The sequence below is a fragment of the Staurois parvus genome, unplaced genomic scaffold (genome assembly GCF_062004578.1).
Source record: "Staurois parvus isolate SC_StPar_1 unplaced genomic scaffold, SC_StPar_1.0 ptg000267l, whole genome shotgun sequence".
NCBI lineage: Eukaryota > Metazoa > Chordata > Amphibia > Anura > Ranidae > Staurois > Staurois parvus.
The window spans coordinates 135,835-158,387 of NW_028318063.1; the positions used below are offsets into that span (position 1 = coordinate 135,835).

The 22,553-nt window shown below is 46.3% G+C and overlaps 1 protein-coding gene across 1 annotated transcript; it reads left to right on the forward strand.

Moving 5' to 3' along the window:
• Positions 1 to 555: 555 nt before the first annotated feature.
• Positions 556 to 1,608, forward strand: LOC149459221 (olfactory receptor 5V1-like). The gene has a single exon (XM_089681425.1). It carries the CDS (start codon positions 556 to 558, stop codon positions 1,507 to 1,509), a length of 954 nt encoding a protein of 317 aa, XP_089537551.1. The 3' UTR covers positions 1,510 to 1,608.
• The last annotated feature ends 20,945 nt before the right edge of the window (positions 1,609 to 22,553 follow it).

The following is a 22,553-nucleotide window of genomic DNA, read 5'->3' on the forward strand; positions in this document are numbered from 1 at the left end:
TTTAGTTATATATTGTCTCTACAACCAATTATTGGTCTTCTTTGGCTTGGCTTCAGTAAACAGTGCAGCCTGGAAACTTCAGTATGATTCAGACTGGAAACATCATTCTGTAATTGTTTTGCACAATGAAATACAGTAATTAGGATTTGAACTGAAAATATTTTCTTTGCATTAATATATTTTTATATGTTACCAGAGCTTGCTTCATAGGACTAAATGACTTACAAAAATATGCTTGATAGGATGGTTGTAAAAATGTAAGCCTTTTAATTTAGAAATATATACAGTACTGTATACTATATATGTTTAAGTTGTTCTACTTATCAAAAATGCACTTAATTGCCAGATACAAAATATATGCTTTGAATTTTGCCATAAATTCATAAATGACAAATACATTCCACAGTTATGTTCTTAAACATTAAGTTTTGTGTTGATCCAATATTGTACGTCTTTATTTTATCACACAGCAAACACACTATGTTTTGTTTAACTTGATAAATGTCAAAATTTTGCTTTGGTAAGTTGGCCGTAAGGTTCTTCCAGTAGCAAAGTATGTCCACGAATATTGTGTGGGAGAATTCAAATCAAACATTTGTAGGATACTTTATTCTACTGGGACTCTCTAATGTTTTGGATCTTCAGGTTTTCTTTTTCTTGCTGCTTCTGATGCTGTACATGGTGACATTATCAGGAAATATTCTGTTAATCCTCATGGTGAGACTTAATCCTCGCCTTCAGACGCCTATGTACTTTTTCCTGACCAACCTTGCCGTCATTGACATTTGCTTTTCCTCAACTGTGGTGCCCAAAATTTTGGTAAACACTATATCTCAAGACAGAAGCATTTCGTTCTTTGGATGTGCAACCCAGCTGTACTTTCATTTAGCTCTAGGGGGAACAGAATGTTTAATATTGGCTGCTATGGCTTTTGACAGGTACATTGCCATCTGTAAACCATTACAATACAACATGATCATGAACCACAAACTGTGCCTTTGTCTGGCTGCTGGATCTTGGACTTTGAGCTTCCTTATTTCTGTACTTCTTGCAGTGGTCACTTTTGATTTGCCCTACTGTAAAGCTAACCAAATTAATCATTTTTTCTGTGAGATGCCCCCTATGCTTCATCTGTCCTGTGCTGATATTTGGTTTAGTGTGGTTGTAGAGTGCACTTCAGTTGTATTAGTTGTTGCAGGCTCTTTTTTACTCATTCTTATATCTTATCTCTTCATTGCCATGACTATCTTAAATATACGTTCCACCAAACAACGGCAAAAAGCTTTCTCTACGTGTGCTTCTCACCTTTCTGTGGTCTTCCTGTTCTATGGAACAGCACTCTTTATGCACTTACGCCCACCTTCCAGTTACTTCCCAGAACAGGATAAAATTGTGTCTGTCTTCTATACAGTGGTGACACCAGCGATGAATCCTATCATCTACAGTATACGAAATAAGGAAATCAAAGCTGCTATAAAAAAATCAATGGCTGTCATAGGTTGTCATTAATTTTTTTTTCCTTGTAAAAAGTAAACTCTGTGGGTTTGACTTACTAAAGGCAAATATCTTGTTTATTTTGCAAGGTAAATTGTCCCAGAGCTTAGTAAATATGGGGAAGCTCTGTTGACTATCGTCCAATCATGTGCAAGACTAAATGCTTTTTTTTTGTTTTCCTTGCATGTCATTAGGTATTCTTTGCAAAGTGAAATTTCACCACATTAACTAACCTAGTGAATGAAGTGGAGCTCTGATGACCTCTACCATCCAATCATGTGGAAGCAAAAATACAGGTTATTAATTTTCTGTTTAACCGCTTGCACTCCAGAGGATTTACCCTCCCCCCCCTTCCTGACCAGACCATTTTTTGCTGTTTGGCACTGCCCTATTTCAACTGGTAACTGCGTGGTCGTGCAATGCTGTACCCAAAACGAAATGTATGTATTTTTCACACAAATAGAGCTTTCTTTTGGTAGTATTTGATCACCTCTGGGTTTTTTTTATTTTTTGAGCTATAAACAAACAGACCAAAAATTTTGAAAAAAAAAACAAAAAACAGTATTTTCTCATTTCTGTTATAAAAAATGTCCAATAAACTCAAATTTCATCATAAATTTAGGCCAAAATGTATTTTACTATATGTCTTTGGTAAAAAAAAAATCCTAATAAATGTATAATAATTGGTTTGTGTGAAAGTTATAGCGTCTACAAACTATAGTATAGATACTGGAATTTTTGCCATTTCGTGCTATACGGCACTAAGCTAGTTTAATTGACAATTGCGTGGCCATGCAATGCTGTACATAAATTAAATTTATTTCATTTTTTAACACAAACAGAGCTTTCTTTTGGTGCTATTTGATCACCACTGGGTTTTATATTTTTTGCACTATAAACAGAAAAAGACCGAACATTTTGAAAAAAACAACATTTTCTCATTTCTGTCATAAAAAATATCCAATAAACTCAAATTTTGGTCAAGATGTATTTTGCTACATCTCTTTGGTAAAAAATCCCAATAACTGTATATTAATTGGTTTGTGTGAAATGTATAGCGTCTACAAACTATGGTATGGATACTGGAATTTACACAGCTTTTACTTTCTGACTGCCTAACACATTGTGTGAGGTGCTAAAATGCCAGGGCAGTACAAACAACCCCAAATTACCCCGTTTTGGAAAGTAGACACCCTAAGCTATCTGCTGAGAGACATGTTGAGTCCATGGAAGATTTATTTTTTTCCCACATGTTTTTGGAAAATTAATTTTTTTTTTTTTTTACACAAAGTTTTCCTTTAAATGGTATATTGCTCACACATGCCATGGGTATATTTGGAATTATACCTTACTACTGAGTATGAGGATACCACGTGTGAGACTTTTTGGGAGCCTAGCCACATACAGGAGCCTGAAATCTAATGAACCCCCTTTGAAAGCCTGATTGTGCAAAGATTCCTCATTTCACGTCCTCACTACCTGTCAGTTTCAGAGGCTCTGAAATTCCAGGATAAAACAATCCCTCCACAAATGACCCCTTTTTGAAAAGTAAACACCCCAGACTATTTGCTGAGAGGCATGTTGAGTCAATGGAATACTATATTTTTTTACCACAAGTTTTTGGAAAATGACAAAAAAAAATTTTTTCACACAAAGTTGTCACTTAAGTATATATGGAATTACACCCCAAAATGCATTCTGCTACTTCTACTGAGTATGGAAATACCACATGTGTGAGACTGAAGCCTGACGGTGCGTAACTTCCTAATTTCACTTCCTCACTACCTATCACAGTTTTGGAGGCTCTGAAATGCCAGGATAGCATCCCCCAAATGACCCCTTTTTGGAAAGTAAACACCCCAAACTATTTGCTGAGAAACATGTTGAGTCAACGGGATACTATATTTTTTGCCACAAGTTTTTGGAAAATGACAATTTTTTTTTTTTTTACACAAAGTTGTCACTTAATTATATGTGGAATTACACCCCAAAACACATTCTGCTACTTCTACCGAGTATGGGAATACCACATTTGTGAGACTGAAGCCTGAAGGTGTGTAACTTCCTCATTTCACTTCCTCACTACCTATCACAGTTTTGGAGGCTCTAAAATGCCAGAACAGCACCCCCTCCCCCCCAAATGACCCCTTTTTGGAAAGTAGACACCCCAAGGAATTTAATCTGAGGCATGGCGAGTATTTTTCAGATCTCTTTTCTTACAAGGTTTTGAAAAAGAAAAAAGGAAAACAAAAAATATGTTTTCGATTTCTTTCTTCATTTTGCAAAAATGTGTGACAACAAACAAGATCTGCAAAATAAATAATCCAACAGGACTTCACACACTTATATAAATGCTGAGATTTAGACCCTATCAGAATAAAGAGATCGGTGCTGCAGCTGAATGGCATTTCTGCAAAGAAAACAGCAATAGTTAACAATAAAACAATTACTCAAAAAACATTAACAATAAAAAAGTAACTCAATAAAATATCATCTAACAGCACTGCACACACTTATATATATTCTGAGAGCAAGACCCCTGTTGCTATCAGAATAAACAGATCAATGGTGCAGCTGAAAGGCATTCCTACAAAGAAAACAGCAATGGTTAACAATAAAACTGTGAGATGGGGAAACAGCTCTCATTGTTTGAACACTGTTTGTGTGGAAGCAAATTAATGTTTTGACTGACATTCTGCGGTTTAACCACAAGATGTCACTGTTTTTCTAACACAGCCTCAGACTGCATAGATATTTGTATATTCATGAAGAGGTGGGGTTTTGCACGCAGAGTTGGGGAGAACAAGAAGGAGAGAGAGAAGCCATGTTTTGGAGCATGGTGAATAAGGGGCCGTGTGAGCTGAGAATCTGATGACATCCAGGTGTGAAAGCATCCCTCAGTAACCAGAGCTGCAGCTGAGTGAAGCTGATGAGATTGCTGCCAGGAATACTGATGAGATTGCTGCCAGGAATGCTGATGAGATTGCTGCCAGGAAGGCTGATGAGAGCAGAGGAACTAAGCAACATATACGGCGAGACCGCATGCTTGTTGGAGAGACATTTTTTTCTGTTCGGAGTCACCAGCGGATGCAAAGCAGACCCGGGTCGGTAAGATCGTGCACACACCTTATTTCAGTGTTGGTGCCTTGAGACTGAGTCCAGGCCTATAGTTAGTTAGGGCCTCTGTTTGTGTCAGGCCACAAGTGTTGTTACTGATTATTGGAAGGACTCCACAACTTAAAGTGACATTTCACATTGGAGAGCTGATAAAATCCTACAAACTCAAGCCAGACTGGCGTTTTGCTCAGAAGGAATACTCAGGCACGTGCTACAGGACCAGTTATGGGAGAGGGAATACTGTAGATTTGTGTAAGATTGTAAGCTGTTGTGCTGCACCGAGGCTAGCCCATACCGTACACCCATACACTGATTCCTGCTCTTTTAGGGTAATAACAGGTAAGGTGTGGCAGCTTATTTGTGCCCGCCAGTAGGTAAATTACTTCACTTTCTACCTTCATCCATCAGAAGGCACCGTGCTGTGCAGCAGAAGGGTCTCAGCCTTTGGGCTGGGTGTATGTAAATTTATTGTATGTTTCCAGCATTTGTGGTTGTGTTTATTTGCCACATCTAAGTAAAATTCTGTTGTGGCCAAAGCTGGTGTTGGGGTTGCTTTCCTCGTTCGTGACTTCACTGTATCCTGGGGAGCCCACCCCAGTAAATGGCTTACAACTCAGTAACTCAAAAAACATTAACAATAAAAAAGTAACTCAATAATATGACAACTAATTTTGTTTTTTTTAATTTTTTTTTACTTTTTTAAACTTTTTTTTCCTAACTTTTTTCCAGATGGTAGAGTCTCTCAAAATGCGATAGCCAGTTTCCTGACTACCTAACATCCCTCAAGACCCTGTGTATACATGTGCCCTAGACTGTGTCATGCTGTACCCTATACCAATACTCCACTAGTGTATGGTAGTGATGGAAGCAGTCCTTGGGGTAGAGACCAGGTTGGCCAGGACAGGAGGGACAAAAAAAAAAAAAACGGGTGTCATGACTAACTCCATGTCTGCTACAGACGCATTTTTTTGGGTGTTTTTTGGGATGGGTACCAGGAATGGCATCGGGAAAATGCCTCTCATGCAGCCAGCTAACTGCATCTGGGTTGGAGGTTTGGATCACAGCACCTTCTGGATACATAAGGGCTGTGATGATCTCTTCCTGGAATTTTAGGCAGGATCCACTTCATCCAGTTGTTTTGTAAAGCACAAAAGAGATATATAGAGTTAATTGAAATAAATAAACAGACACTTTTTTGTATCAGCAGCTGGCTTTTTGGGAAACTATGGCTTCATCATTTGGTCATTGAAGCCCACCCCTCCCATGTTGAGGTTATAGTCATGGACACAGAGGGTCTTAACAACAACAGCTGCCGTGAAAATTTGGATGGTCGTGTCTGCTTGAAAGGAAGACAGGACGAAAACATTCTGTTTGTCCTTACATTTCACTGCAAGCAATTGATTATGTTTCAGTCAGGCTTTTTCCCACTTTATATTTACAAGCAATTGGGGGAAGCCCTGGCAATTAGGTGGCATGGTGTCACATGCACCAATTCCAAGATTGTACAAATGTCTACATAGTGGCAGTCTTGTATAAAAATTGTTCACATATAAGTGTACCCCATATGGAAAAAGGGTGACACCAAGTCCCAAACTATCTTGCCACTGCTCCTCATGTAGTCTTGGCATCCGGGAGGCTCCACGTGACTATCTTTTGCCTCATAAATCTGAAAATTACATGTATAGCCTGTTGCCCTCTAACGGGTCTTATACATTTTGACCCCATATCTGGCATGCTTGCTGGGGAGAAATTTTTGGAGGAGAAAACTAATGAGGGACTCATCAACACAGATGTTTTGCTGGGGAGAATACATATCTGCAAATTTTTATTTAAGGTGATTTAAGAGGGGACGCATTTTGTGAAGAACACAGACATATGATGAATCAGGTCTGTGGACCAATACAACCGCACTTCATTAGTTTAAGTAATGCCCATGTTGAGGGTTACGCCTAAAAAAAAACTTTACGTTCGGAAACTGTAATAGGTTTCATGAAAATGGTCTGGCAAGGTTTGAATTCAGGTTGGCTGCAATAAATTGTTGTGCAAATAAATTGCTTTGACCCACAATTAATTCATACAGATCTTCCATGAAAAACAGCTCCAAAAAATCAAGGGGAGTAATTAAATTTGCTGTTTCCACCTGAATTCTGGGTTGGGCAATGAATGGGGGAAGTATGGGTGCTGCAGAATTTGTGGGCTGCCAAGCAGGATTTGCAAGCATATCCAGAAGGACACTATGGGCTCTATAGGCCTGTGTGCAAATTCTTGGTGGGTGAGGGACACCACTTGTGCTCACCACCGTACCAGCTTGTATTGCACTTAAGGGACTCGCCACGTCACCAAGTGATACTGCAGTGCTGGTATGTAAAAAAAACAGGATTTACTAGGCTGCTGGTGCTTGCCAGTTCACCAAAAAGGTAGAGTGGCACTAGTACTGGCACTCTGCTGCATATGAAAATCATCATGCAATTCTAACATCTCAGCAACCAGGGAACGGGGACAGGTATGCTTGACCTTAGCAGGGACCTCTACTCCATCTGAGCTATGTGTCAGGGTGCCACTGCTGTTATAATATGTTGTATTCTAAGCCTGATTCTGTCAGTGAGGCTTCCTCTTCACTCTCATCTGACACGGTCAAATTCCTGTAGGCCTATTCACTAGAGTGCCTTTCTTTGCACATTTTGGCCACTAAATTTATAGGTGTGACTAATGGAAAAAAGAGCACCTGGCTGTCAAGGACTGCTTGAACCGCTACAAAAAAATATACCTACAAGTCGTAGCAGAGATCAGGCCTGATTCTGCAAACACTGCAGTTTTGTGTGCAATGTATCATGTGACAGTGATTTACTGACACTGCACTTGCTGGAGGAGAAGAGGGGAGTTAAGCATATGAGCTAAATGCAGGTGTCGGGGCTGATCCTGCTAACACTGTTTTTGGGAAAACGTTATTATTGTGAAAGCTGCTATAGTTCTGATCTGATCAAATATATTGATCCGTTCAGACACTGTACTAGCAATCCAGGTTTCCTTGTACTTACTACAAAGGGAAGACTTCTGTGCAAAAAAAGTATCCACTCTTTTTGGGGTTCATTGAAGGTAAATTGCAGGTCTTTCTCTCACTTTGCCAATAAAGGTGGGTCTGCAGTAACAGGAAGGTCCAACAGGGTTTTGTAAGAAGTAGAGGGGACCCTCACTTAATCAGGGCTCCTCACATGAGTGGATCTTCAAGGGTAAGGAAAAGGGGGGGGGGGCTCAGGCTTGAGTAAGGAGCTAAAGAAATGCAAAAGCCGAATAACTCCCCATTAATCCAGGGCAAGAAGTGCTCTGCTGGATATCATGGTCTTATTGGGTACCCAGCGTGATGGCCACAGGAAATGAGAGGCCTGTAAAAGCTCCTTTGGGGCCTGCAGTAGAAAATCAGATCTGTAAAGCCCGGTGTGAACCCCAGGTGTCCAACAATCAGTGTAGTGTAGAAGGAAAGCTAGACAATGAGGAGAGAGGAAAAAACTGTCCATTTCCACAAGAGTGGTGCAAATCAGCAAATGGGTAGCCAAGTGGGTAATGTGAGATTTTCCTACCCAGTGCAGGCTGGCCATCGGAGCCTGAGCACCTTCTGTTCCAATGCCACCCAAAGTTTCAAATCTTTATGGCAAAACCAGACAACTACTCTGAACATATGTGCCACCATGTAGTGCAGTGCATGGCCAGGAAAGTCTATTCCACCCCTGGGTTTTGGCCTTAACAGCAGCTCTCTGCCAAGACGTGGGTGTTTACCCAGCCAGATGAACTTTATAAATGCTGAAAGTACTGCATGGAAAAAGGTCTAGGGCATTTTAACTGGCAATGTTTGTAACAAATACAGAAGTTTGAGCATCGCATTCAACCTTATGTATGTTACAGCTGCCAAACCAAGAAAGGGAAAGGGAGTCCCATTTCTTGAGGTCAGAAGTGAGCATTGCCAGAAGTGGCTGAAAATTTAAGGGGAGAATGTTGTTTCAATTTGCATAAATTCTAGTTCCCAAATATTGGATTGAGTGTGAGGTCTATCTGAACTGGAAAAATGGGGGAAAAGGCCTGCTATCGTAGAGTCCAGTAGAGAAACGTTTAGTGCCTCCAATTTTTTGTAGGTTAACCTTAATCTTAGATAGAGATCCATACCGTTTTAGTTCCTGCAGCAATGAAGGCAAAGAGGTCAGGAGTTCAGCTATAAAAAATAAAAAGGTCATCAGCATAAGCCGACACTTTGTGTTGATACTTGCTTATCTGAATACCTCTAATGCTTGGATTACCTCCTATGTGGTGAAGGAAAGGCTCTAGAGAGAGAAGGTATAGCAAGGGTTACCACCCCCTTCTCCCCCAGCAAGTGCAGTGTCAGTAGGTCACTGTCACTTGATACATTGCACACAAAACCTCAGTGTTCACAGAATCAGGCCTGATCTCTGTTGGCACTTGCCAGTAAATTTTTTGTAGTGGTTCAAGCAGTCCCTGACAGCCAGGTGCTCTTTTTCTCATGAGTCGCACTAGGTACCTATAAATTTAGTGGCCAGAATGTCCAACGAAAGGTATACTAGTGAAGAGGTCTACAGGATTCTGAGCATGTCAGATGAGAGCAAGGGGAAGACTCACTGACAGAATCCAGCTCAGAATGCAAACCTGTAGACAGCAGCGGCACCTTGACAGATAGCTCATACGATGGAGTAGAGGAGTCCCTGTTAAGGTCAAGCATACCTGTATCCATTCCCAGGTTGCTGAGATATTAGAATTGCATGATGAATCTCATATGCAGCAGAGTGAAAGTACTAGTGCCGCTCTACCTTTTGGTTAACTAATGAGCATCAGCAGCCTAGTACATCCTGGTATTTCACAAAACAGCACCGCAGTATCACTTGCTGACGTGGTGAGTTCCATAAGTGTAGTACAAGCTGGTGTGGTGGTGAGCACAAGTAGTGTCCCACAGCCCCTAGTGTCCTTCCGGATGTGCTTGCATATCCCGATTGTCAGCCCACAAATTCTGCAGCACCCGTATTTCCCTCATTCACTGCCCGACCCAGAATTCAGGTGGATTGAGAGAACAGCACTCGGTGGATTGGGAGAGCAGGCACACGGTGGATTGAGAGAGATGGCACACGGTGGATGGCAGAGCAAGCTCACGCTGGATAGCAGAGAGTGGGCTCATGCTTGATTGAGAGAGCGGGCTCATGCTGGATGACAGAGCGGGCTCACACTGAATGGCAAAGAGGGGGCTTATGGTGGATTGAGAGAGGGGGCTCACGGTGGACTGAGAGAGCGTGCTCAAACTGGATGACTGAGAGCAGGCACAAGATGGACAGAGAGTGGGCACAAAGTGGATTGAGAGAGCGGGCACACGGTGGATTGAGAAAGTGGGTTCATACTGGATGACAGAGTGCAGGCTCACGGTGGACTGAGAGAGCGGACACGCGCTGGACGGCAGAGAGCGGGCTCACATTAGATGACAGAGAGCAGGATCATGGTGGACTGAGAGAGCGGGCACACAATGGATGACTGAGAGCAGGCACACAGTGGACTGAGAGAGCGGGCTCACACTGGATGGCAGAGAGTGGGTGTCAGGAATGGACTGGCCAGCAATAGTGGGACTCACCTGCCTTATGAGCTGCAGTACCAGGGCTGGCCAGCGGATGCTCCCAGCAATCAGAGACTCAACCTTGCAGCCAGTCAAACACCTGGAACTGATTATACTGGTATTTAAGGGATGGCCAGACCTGCAGACTCTGCCTTGGTGTGTGTTTTTCCTGGGCCCTGTATCCTGATCCTGCATCCTGTTCCTGTCTTGTTGCTGACCCTGCCTGATCTGACCTCTGCTGACTTCTCCTGCTCTGACCCCGGCTCGTTCCTGACCATCCCTCTGCCTGACCCTCTGTACTACGCTGCCTGCTACCTGCTGAACCTGGCTTGTGACCCCGACCATTCTCCGCTTGCTCCCCCTGTACCTACCTGCCCGATTGATATTGACCCGGCCTGCCTGACGACGCTTGCACTGTATGTACTGTTATCTGTGGGTAGTTTGGTTTGGTTCGTTTGCACTGTGTTATGTTTTAGTATTGCACTGCGTTTATGTTTGTATTGTTAGTGTCAATAAATTATATTGTTTATAACCTATCTGAAGTCTGCGTTTCCCTGCGTCAGCCATGCACCTCTGGTCATACCCGGGAGCCCTGACATTACACCAAGGCCAATCCTGACCAGAAGTGGCTGCACAGGGAAGCCATCTTGGTTTGTTGATGGGAAGGATGGATCTTGATGAGGTTGTGTATTTATATCTGCTAGTGTTTGATGACAGAGAGTATGCTTATCAAACTCTGAAGGAGTATCCCCGGGATGAACTGCTAGAATGTATACGGCTCGCTCATGTTCTAGTAGATCAGGGCACAGAATTCTCTGAGGTGCAGCCATTGATTCAGATTTGTACGGAGTTGGTTTCATCTGGTACCCCCGAATGCAGGGATGAATTTTTGCCGCCATTTAGTGCCGACCAGGTAGAGTCCCTGGTATGGTTATTAGAGGATGATGTGGATTGCTTCTTGGAGCATTATGCTGCATGTTCACCACAGGTACTAAGAGATTGTATAAACGCAGTGCAGTCTTTGGTCAGACAGGCTTTGTGTAAGCTCAGCTTTGTTCAACCCATACTGCAGACATGGACAGATTTGTTGCACCCAGCCTCAGTCAGCCTACAAAAACCCAGTCCTGCTTCTAATCTATTTCCTCAAAGCTCTATTCCTGCATTCCCAACAGCTCCTCCTGCCCTGCTATCTACCGCATGTCAGTACCCTGTTCCCACTCGCTGCACCTATCCTGCCTTTAACCCTGTAAAAAAGCTCTCTGTAGCAACTGCTCCCTCCTCTGTTCCATCCTCCAGCTCTTCTCTGTCTCCAGCTGCTCCATTCATTTGCAGACCTGCGTTTACTTGCAGTGCTCCAGTAGTTAAAACCAGAAAAAAGCGAAAATTCTTTCCAACCAATACCATCCTGCCAGTATCCAAACCGGAGAACCTGCCTTCCGTGGTTCAGCCGGGTGCCTCGGCACCCGCACTTCAGCCTGATGCCTGTACCCAGCCTAATGCCTGTACCCAGCCTGATGCCTGTACCCAGCCTGATGCCTCTCTTCGGCCTGATGCCTCTCTTCGGCCTGATGCCTCTCTTCAGCCGGATGCCTCTACTGAGCCTGATGCCTCTACTCAGCCTGATGCCTCTACTCAGCCTGATGCCTCCACTCAGCCTGATGCCTCTACCCATCATGATGAACTGATCCAGCCTGATGATCCTATTAGGCCAGTTGACTCGATGCCCGCTGCTGATCCAGATGATCCGGTACCTGATCCGGTGCCCGCTGTCGTGCCAATTGACTCTGAGCCCGCTGTCGTACCTGGTGACTCGGTGCTCACTGCCTTGCCAGATGACGCGGTGCCCGCTGGCGAGCCAAATGACCTGATGCCTGGTGACCCAGTGCCCGCTGTCATACATGGTGACCCGATGCCCGCTGTCGAGCCAGACAATCCGGTACCTGATGACCCGGTGCCCGCTGTCGTGCCAATTGACTCAGAGCCCACTGTCGTGCCTGGTGACTTGGTGCCCACTGTCTTGCCAGATGACGCAGTGCCCGCTGTTGAGCCAAATGACCTGATGCCTGGTGACCCGATGCCCGCTGTCCAGCCAGACAATCCAATGTCTGACCCAGTGCCCGCGGTCATACCAGTTGACTCGGAGCCCACTGCCTTGCTAGATGACGCGGTGCTCGCTGTCGAGCCAAATGACCTGATGCCTGGTGACCCGATGCCCGCTGTCCAGCCAGACGATCCAATGTCTGACCCAGTGCCAGCGGTCATGCCAGTTGACTCGGAGCCCACTGTCGTGCCTGGTGACTGGGCGCCCGCCGCTCCGCCTGGGGGCCCGAGACCTGTCGCTCCGCCTGGGGGCCTGAGACCTGTTGCTTCGCCTGGGGGTCCGGCGCCCGCCGCTCCGCCTGGGGGCCCGAGACCTGTCGCTCCGCCTGGGGGTCCGGCGCCCGTCGCCCCGCCTGGGGGCCCGATGCCCGTCGCCCCTCCTGGGGACCCGATGCCTGTCGCCCCTCCTGGGGGCCCGGCGCCTGCCTCTCCGCCTGGGGGCCCGATGCCTGTCGCCCCGCCTGGGGGCCCGATGCCTGTCGCCCCGCCTGGGGGCCCGATGCCTGTCGCCCCACCTGGGGGCCCGGTGCCTGCTGCTCCGCCTGGTGGCCCGGTGCCTGCTGCTCCGCCTGGTGGCCCGGTGCCTGCTGCTCCGCCTGGTGGCCTGCTGCTTCGCCTGGTAATCCGATGTGCCTCTGCCCGGAGTCCAGCCCGATGTGCCTCTGCCCGGAGTCCAGCCCGATGTGCCTCTGCCTGGAGTCCAGCCCGATGTGCCTCTGCCCGGAGTCCAGCCCGATGTGCCTCTGCCCGGAGTCCAGCCTGATGTGCCTCTGCCCGGAGTCCAGCCCGATGTGCCTCTGCCCGGTGTGCCTCTGCCCGGTGTGCCGCTGCCCGGAGTCCTGCCCGGTGTGCCGCTGCCTGGAGTCCTGCCCGGTGTGCCAGTCTTTGATATCCCGCCAGTTACCAGACCCGGGCGGTGGAACATTTTGCCCAGCTAGGACTGTTTGGAGCGTCCTGAGGCCGCTCCTTGAGGGGGGGGTACTGTCAGGAATGGACTGGCCAGCAATGGTGGGACTCACCTGCCTTATGAGCTGCAGTACCAGGGCTGGCCAGCGGGTGCTCCCAGCAATCAGAGACTCAACCTTGCAGCCAGTCAAACACCTGGAACTGATTATACTGGTGTATTTAAGGGATGGCCAGACCTGCAGACTCTGCCTTGGTGTGTGTTTTTCCTGGGCCCTGTATCCTGTTCCTGTCTTGTTGCTGACCCTGCCTGATCTGACCTCTGCTGACTTCTCCTGCTCTGACCCCGGCTCGTTCCTGACCATCCCTCTGCCTGACCCTCTGTACCACGCTGCCTGCTACCTGCTGAACCTAGCTTGTGACCCCGACCATTCTCCGCTTGCTCCCCCTGTACCTACCTGCCCGATTGATATTGACCCGGCCTGCCTGACGACGCTTGCACTGTATGTACTGGTATCTGTGGGTGGTTTGGTTCGTTTGCACTATGTTATGTTTTAGTATTGCACTGCGTTTATGTTTGTATTGTTAGTGTCAATAAATTATATTGTTTATAACCTATCTGAAGTCTGCGTTTCCCTGCGTCAGCCACACACCTCTGGTCATACCCGGGAGCCCTGACAGTGGGCTCACACTGGATGGCAGAGAGCGGGCTCACACTGGATGGCAGAGAGCGGGCTCACACTGAATGGCAAAGAGGGGGCTTATGGTGGATTGAGAGAGGGGGCTCACGGTGGACTGAGAGAGTGTGCACAAACTGGATGACTGAGAGCAGGCACAAGATGGACAGAGAGCAGGCACATGGTGGATTGAGAGAGCGGGCACACGGTGGATTGAGAAAGCGGGTTCATACTGGATGACAGAGGGTGGGCTCAAACTGGATGACTGAGAGCGAGCACATGGTGGACTGAGAGTGGGCACATGGTGGATTGAGAAAGGGCACATGGTGGACGGACTGAGAGCGGGCACATGGTGGACTGAGTGGGCACACACTGGATGTCAGAGAGCGGGCTCACACTGGATGGCAGAGAGCGGGTTCATGCTGCATTGAGAGAGCGGGCTCACAATGGATGACAGAGAGTGGGCACACAGTGGTTTAAGAGAGCAGGCTTAAACTGGATGATTGAGAATGCGTGCACATGGTGGACTGAGAGAGCGGGCACACGATGGATTGAGACTGAGGGTACACGATGGATGACAGAGAGCGGGCACAAGGTGGATTGAGAGAGCAGGCTCAAACTGGATGACTGAGAGCAGGCACACGTTGGACTGAGAGAGAGCGGGCACACGATGGATTGAGAGTGCAGGCACATGGACTGAGAGAGCGGGAAAACGGTGGATTGAGAGAGCAGGCTCAAACTGGATGACTGAGAGCGAGCACACATTGGACTGAGAGAGCGAGCACACGATGGATTGTGAGTGTGGGCACATAGTGAATTGAGAGAGCAGGACACGGTGGATGACAGAGAGCAAGCTCACGCTGGATGGCACAGTGGGCTCATGCTTGATTGAGAGAGCGGGCTCACGCTGGATGACAGAGCGGGCTCACACTGAATTGCAAAGAGGGGGCTTATGGTGGATTGAGAGAGGGGGCTCACGGTGGACTGAGAGAGCGTGCTCAAACTGGATGACTGAGAGCAGGCACAAGATGGACAGAGAGCAGGCACATGGTGGATTGAGAGAGCGGGCACACGGTGGATTGAGAAAGCGGGTTCATACTGGATGACAGATTGCAGGCTCACGGTGGACTGAGAGAGCGGACACACGCTGGACGGCAGAGAGCGGGCTCACATTAGATGACAGAGAGCGGGATCATGGTGGACTGAGAGAGCAGGCACACAATGGATTGAGAGAGCAGGCACACAATGGATGACTGAGAGCAGGCACACAGTGGACTAAGAAAGCGGGTTCATACTGGATGACAGAGTGTGGACTCAAACTGGATGATTGAGAGCGAGCACATGGTGGACTGAGAGAGGGGACACACGCTGGATGGCAGAGAGCGGGCTCACATTAGATGACAGAGAGCGGGATCATAGTGGACTGAGAGAGCGGGCAACAATAGATTGAGAGAGCGGGCACACAATAGATTGAGAGAGCGGGCACACAATGGATTGAGAGAGCGGGCACACAATGGATGACTGAGAGCAGGCACACAGTGGACTAAGAAAGCGGGTTCATACTGGATGACAGAGTGTGGACTCAAACTGGATGATTGAGAGCGAGCACATGGTGGACTGAGAGAGGGGACACACGCTGGATGGCAGAGAGCGGGCTCACATTAGATGACAGAGAGCGGGATCATAGTGGACTGAGAGAGCGGGCAACAATAGATTGAGAGAGCGGGCACACAATAGATTGAGAGAGCGGGCACACAATGGATTGAGAGAGCGGGCACACAATGGATGACTGAGAGCGGGCACACAATGGATGACTGAGAGCGGGCACACAATGGATGACTGAGAGCAGGCACAAGGTGGATGACTGAGAGCAGGCACACGGTGGACTGAGAGAGCGGGCTCACACTAGATGGCAGAGAGCGGGCTCACACTAGATGGCAGAGAGCGGGCTCACGCTGGATGGCAGAGAGTGGGCTCATGCTTGATTGAGAGAGCGGGCTCACGCTGGATGACAGAGTGGGCTCACACTGAATGGCAAAGAGGGGGCTTATGGTGGATTGAGAGAGGGGGCTCAAACTGGATGACTGAGAGCAGGCACAAGATGGACAGAGATTGGGCACATGGTGGATTGAGAGAGGGGGCTCACACTGGATGACAAAGAGGTGGCTCAAACTAGATGACTGAGAAAGCGGGCACACAGTGGATTGAGAGAGCGGGCTCACACTGGATGATAAAGAGCAGGCATATGGTGAATTGAGAGAACAGGTACACAATGGATTGAGAGAGCGGGCACACGGCGGTTGACAGAGAGCGATCACATGGCCGATTGAGAGAGTGGGCTCAGGGTGGTTTGAGAGAGTGAGCTCAGGGTGGATTGAGCGAGTGTGCCCACACTGAATGGCAGAAAGTGGGCACACGGTGGATTGAGAGAGTGGGCTCACGCTGGATGGCAGAGAGTGGATTCACATTGGATTGAGAGAGCGCTCTCACGCTGGATGAAAGAGAGTGGACTAACACTGGATGGCAAAGAGGGGGCTCATGGTGGACTGAGAGAGAGGGCTCATGGTGGATGACATAGAGCGGGCACACGGTGGATTGAGAGAGCGGGCACACGGTGGATTGAGAGAGCGGGCACACGGTGGATTGAGAGAGCGGGCTCACACTGGATGGCAGAGAGCGGGCACACAGTGGATTGAGAGAGTGGGCTCACACTTGATGACAGAGAGGGCTGGATTCAGAGAGGGGGATCATGGTGGATTGAGAGAGCGAGCTCACACTGGATGGCAGAGAGCAGACACACAGTGGATTGAGAGAGCGGGTTCACACTGGATAACAGAGAGGGGGGTGGATTGAGAGAGGGGGCTCATGGTGGATTGGGAGAGCGGGCTCACACTGGATGGCAGAGAGAGGGCACACGGTGGATGACTGGACTACGAAAGCAGGCTCACGCTGGCTGACAGATTGTGGGGCTCACAGTGTCATCCAGCATGAGCCCGCTCTCTCAATCCAGAGAGCAGGTTCAATGTTGGATCTGTTGAAGCGGTCTTAGCACAGGAGAACTGCAGAACATTGTGTATTGCAGCCACCTGTGCACTCTCTACAGTAGCAGGGAAGGTAGGTTTCCCCGTCCCCCTCCCAAACCCCTGAACCCCTGGAAAACCTGTGGCACTGGTCCTGGGAAGCCCTCCCTCTCCCGGCCAGCCTGTCTCTGGTCACCCCCAACCCCCTGTACAAAGTTTGGAGCAGTGTAGAGTGGTGAGGATGAGCAGCCCCTTCCTCTCCCAGCTCCTCCTGCACTTACACCCACCCTGCCTTCATTTGAGGAAATTTCCTGGTGCCCCCTCACCTGCGCCAGACTGCCCCTCAAACCCTCTCAACACTCATAATAGGTGAGAGTGGCTCCAGGGCCCCAGAGTGGGGAAAAGTGCCAAACAACAGCCACAAAGCTCCCCCACAATGTCCCCCAGTTGTGTGCTGAGCTCTTACCAGTATATTTATTAAACTACAAACCACATATATATGTATGAATAATCATAAAATGTACCATAAGGGGTTTAACCGCATCCCGAACTACTGCTATAGGGCAGCAGGGCTGCACAAAATCACGTATATATACATGGTTTTGTATTTCCAGGTAGGAGACGAGCACCCTACCCGCACCATCATTGGCGGCTTCAGCTGTCGATCACTGGGTCCAGGACGTTGATTCCCCAATGGCACCTGGCAATAGCAGAGTATCACTGACAGGGGAGAGGTATGTATATACTAAATACAGATCTATCCCCTGCCAGCTCCAGTACGCTGCTTTGTATAGCTCTGCATAGTCAGTGTTTTTGATTATCTCTGATCACTGTATTAGTGTCGCTGGGGATGTCAGTGACATTCAGTTCACCCCAATATCAGAATGCCCACCACAGTCCTGCAGTCCCACTATAAGTCACTCATCTCTGCCATTACTAGTATAATAAAAAAAAAGATCCAGTATATTGTCGGTCTTTTTTTGTTTATAGCGCAAAAAATTAAAAATGCACAGGCTATCAAATACCAAAACAAAGATCCATTTGTGGGTGCGATGTTGCATGACCGTGCAATTGTTAAAGTAACGCAGCGCTGTCTCGCAAAAAATGGCCTGGTCAGGAAGAGGGATAAATTCTCCAGAGGGCAAGTGGTTAATTTTTTACTAGTTGAAGGCATTTAGGGAGTGCTAAGAGTCCACAGATTAAGGGGTGCAAATTACTTGCCTAGCCCCGGGCGCCGACAACCAACACTACGCCACTGTGTGCAGGAGCCATTTATGTTTTCAGAGCAGCATGTAAGCAGTCTGTGTTAATGAACAGAGAAGCAGCAGCTTTACAGACTCCTACATTTAGGCCAGCCATACATGGGTCTAATTCTGAACTTTCTTACGAAAATCATTTCTAAGAATTTTCGTTCAAATTTCACACCATTAGTGGGTCACAGAAACGGCGATTTTCGTGTGACCATCAAAATTTGAGTGATCAGGTATGTTGGAAATTTTTGGAAAAATGAACAAATTTCGAATCAATGATCGGAGAATCGTGCGGGAAATATAAATGAAAAAGAAATGAGCATGAGCTGTGACCTGGAAAGAAAAGAAAATTCATGGCCACAGAAATTCTTTTCTGTAGCAACATGAGATGAAATTGAAGGCTTGGTTGGTTGAATTTCGAAATCAATGTTGGCACCATCAGGTTACAAAATTCGAGAAAATTTGTTCGGAATTCGACCCATGTATGGCCTGCATTAGGTACACAGTCCCAAACACACCATGCCAGTGTTCAGGGGCATGCACCCCATTGAGCCCTAATGAGCTAGAAACTGAAGTATGTGTGACAGATGCAATACTGTGCATATTAGTTGGCCTCCCTCACCGTCCCTGTACCCCCGTACCCCTGTTTGTGACAGTGTGGATGGAGGGATATCCTCTGCCTGCTCTTGTGTTTAGACAGACAACCAGACATTTGCTGCTGCCTTCATCCCTGATCAGGAACTGCATCTGATTTGCTGCAGTCATGGTTAGGCCAATCATTTTCTGACTGGCTCAGGAAAGGTAAAAATGGCAGTCAGCCACACATCTAAAATTACCTTTGTTTCAGATGCTTAAATATAAAGTACAACCACAAGCTACAGCAGAGGAATACAAAAACCAGTTAACATGTTTCGCACTTAATCATATCTGGCTAAACAGACTCACTGCCTAAGCATAGTATATATAATGCTATGACCCCCTCCCATAAGCAGCTGAACTCAAATAGCATGATGAACCACACAGCAGTTAATAATTAGCTGCTGCATGCTGCCTACTTAAAGAAAGAGAGGAAGTTTCAAAGTTGAAAAAATGTGAATTTAACATAAAACCATATAACAAATACATAGTGAATACATATAAACATACAGTATATAAACACACAGCTTACTGAAACAACTCCACACAAAAAAGCTACTGTTCATTCATGGAAACAGAGCTTATTCAATCATAAAAATATGGCACATCCCATTCACGAATTAAAGTGGGTGTAAAGGCAAAACCTAATTAAGTCTAAACCTACTCCCAGACACATTCAAAACCTAATATATCTAGACCTGTAAAGAAAAAAAAATCACTGTACTTACCTGTTCTGCAGGAGAATGCTGACAATGGCTGGGAAATGCCTGGAAAGTATAAAACATAAGGAATGCTGCGCTACATTCAAATCAACCAAATTGTGAATGTGGGATCCCAAAATATCAAATCAAAAAATGTGACAATGTTAACAATATTAACAATGCAAATCTATGCGTGCTTGCTGATAATAACAACAATCAAATAAATCACTCAAAAAATGTAAAAACACAAAAAAAACACAAAAAACCATATCTATATGTATGTGCATGAACCAAAAATACACATACATATAATTAAATCACACGTGCCTATTGTGAAGTGAAAAAATAACCATAATAATGGTGACACAAACTAATATCTCAAAGTCCAAAAAATATAAAATATTGTTGGTGAACAAAACAATGCTTCCAAATTATACTGTTAGTGACCACAGGTGAAAACTCGTGTAGGTTTCTGGGTGTATATAGATCTACGAATCCAACCACCTTCTGGATTAGCCTCTCACCTCATCCCTTCGACCCTTGCGGATCAAAGAGCAGTAGTGGATCCCTCTCACAGATCCTCCAGGTACCAAAGCACTCCAAGACAGCTTTCAGGATATAATATTCCCACTATGGCTCTTCTCCAGGAAAGGTTGTAATATCAATCTCTCAGAATAAGACAAAGGAATCCTCCCATAGTGTAGTATATTTAATTATACCATAGGAACATGTAGCATATTTAAATAAAAACTTACGTAGCAGCCAGTCCACACTAAAGCCTCATGCTTTCAGATGAGGATATAGCTGTTGGGTGTACAGCTAAATACACAGGTGTACCAAGATGGCCGCCACGCCGGAAATACGTCACCGCGTTAAGCCGACGCGTTGCGTCACAATGTCATGTGACTTCATCAGGGCTGAGCCCTGATGAAGTCACATGACATTGTGACGCAACGCGTCGGCTTAACGCGGTGACGTATTTCCGGCGTGGCGGCCATCTTGGTACACCTGTGTATTCAGCTGTACACCCAACAGATATATCCTCATCTGAAAGCATGAGGCTTTAGTGTGGACTGGCTGCTACGTAAGTTTTTATTTAAATATGCTACATGTTCCTATGGTATAATTAAATATACTACACTATGGGAGGATTCCTTTGTCTTATTCTGAGAGATTGATATTACAACCTTTCCTGGAGAAGAGCCATAGTGGGAATATTATATCCTGAAAGCTGTCTTGGAGTGCTTTGGTACCTGGAGGATCTGTGAGAGGGATCCACTACTGCTCTTTGATCCGCAAGGGTCGAAGGGATGAGGTGAGAGGCTAATCCAGAAGGTGGTTGGATTCGTAGATCTATATACACCCAGAAACCTACACGAGTTTTCACCTGTGGTCACTAACAGTATAATTTGGAAGCACTGTTTTGTTCACCAACAATATTTTATATTTTTTGGACTTTGAGATATTAGTTTGTGTCACCATTATTATGGTTATTTTTTCACTTCACAATAGGCATGTGTGATTTAATTATATGTATGTGTATTTTTGGTTCATGCACATACATATAGATATGGTTTTTTGTGTTTTTTTGTGTTTTTACATTTTTTGAGTGATTTATTTGATTGTTGTTATTATCAGCAAGCACGCATAGATTTGCATTGTTAATATTGTTAACATTGTCACATTTTTTGATTTGATATTTTGGGATCCCACATTCACAATTTGGTTGATTTGAATGTAGAGCAGCATTCCTTATGTTTTATATTTACTTGATCACTGGTATATGATTTAATGCTAGCAGCTCCCTTTGGGATTTATACACATATTTATTTGATTTATACACTTGGAGCGCAGGAGGGTCACACCACTAATGCCTGGAAAGTGACATCACCCTTAGAGTTACTATGGAGCTTCCGCTTAGCGCCAGTGCAAGGATTTTTGTCTACACAAAAGGTGCATTTTGGTGACCCCCCAGTCCTCCCGCCACCCCCTCCCCTCTACAATGCTATTCCCCTTTACATCAAAGTCCCCAACATTCCTGCCTTACAATCAAGGTTCCCAGAGGTCCCCTTACATCAGATTCCACAGAGTTCTCCCTTACATCAGGGTCCCAGAGTTCCCCCTTACATCAGAGTCCACAGAGTTCTCCCTTACATCAGAGTCCACAGAGTTCCCCGTTACATCAGGGTCCCAGAGTTCCCCCTTAGTGTTTATTCCGACCAGTCCTCTATAATGTTCTGCTGTCTGCTGTGTATACTGTACATCCACCTTGGAGCTGCATCCATGCAGTCTATAGATGTGCATGCAGATGCAGTGGCTGAACAGACAAAATTGAATATCAAAATTTGACATGTGGGCAGGAGCTGATGTATGGATCTGAAAACACCTGCTGCGTCTGCATCCACTTCTATGGGCTGCCTGTATGCAGCAACAAAATAGATGGACGTACAGCAGACAGCAGCTCTGCGTACAGGACAAGACTCAGTGCCTGTCTGAATGAGCTCTATCAACAGAATCTGCAGAGTTCCCCTTTACCCGTTAGTGGGTACTCTGATGAAAGAGTGCTGTAGGCACCCTGATTTAAGGGGGAACACTGGTAACTCTGATGTCAATTCTTCAGGTGGACTTGTTCAGACCCTCCATTCTCCTCTATGGAGCAGGACTTGTGTCCGTTAACACCCACCTACCCCCAATCTAATCTGATCTGATCTGCCAAAAACAAATGGAAGGTGATCTGTTTCCCTCCATCTGGGTGGATGGGATTGAAGGGCAGTTGGGTGCAAATGGACTCAAGTCCATTTATACCTGGCCACCCATAGTACAGAGTGAGCTGTGTCTGTGTCCGCTCTGCATAAGTAACAGACCACTAATCTGCCCACTCTAATCTAGCAGGGGATCAGCGGATCCTTGACAGCAGGCAGAAATATCAGGCTTAGGGCCTCGGTCAGGTAAGACCTGAACACAGGGGTAGAGGCATCGTCCCACCCATCTCTTCTAAGCCACCGGACTAACAGACCATTTTCCGGGAATTATAAAGCCCTGAGAAAACCAAA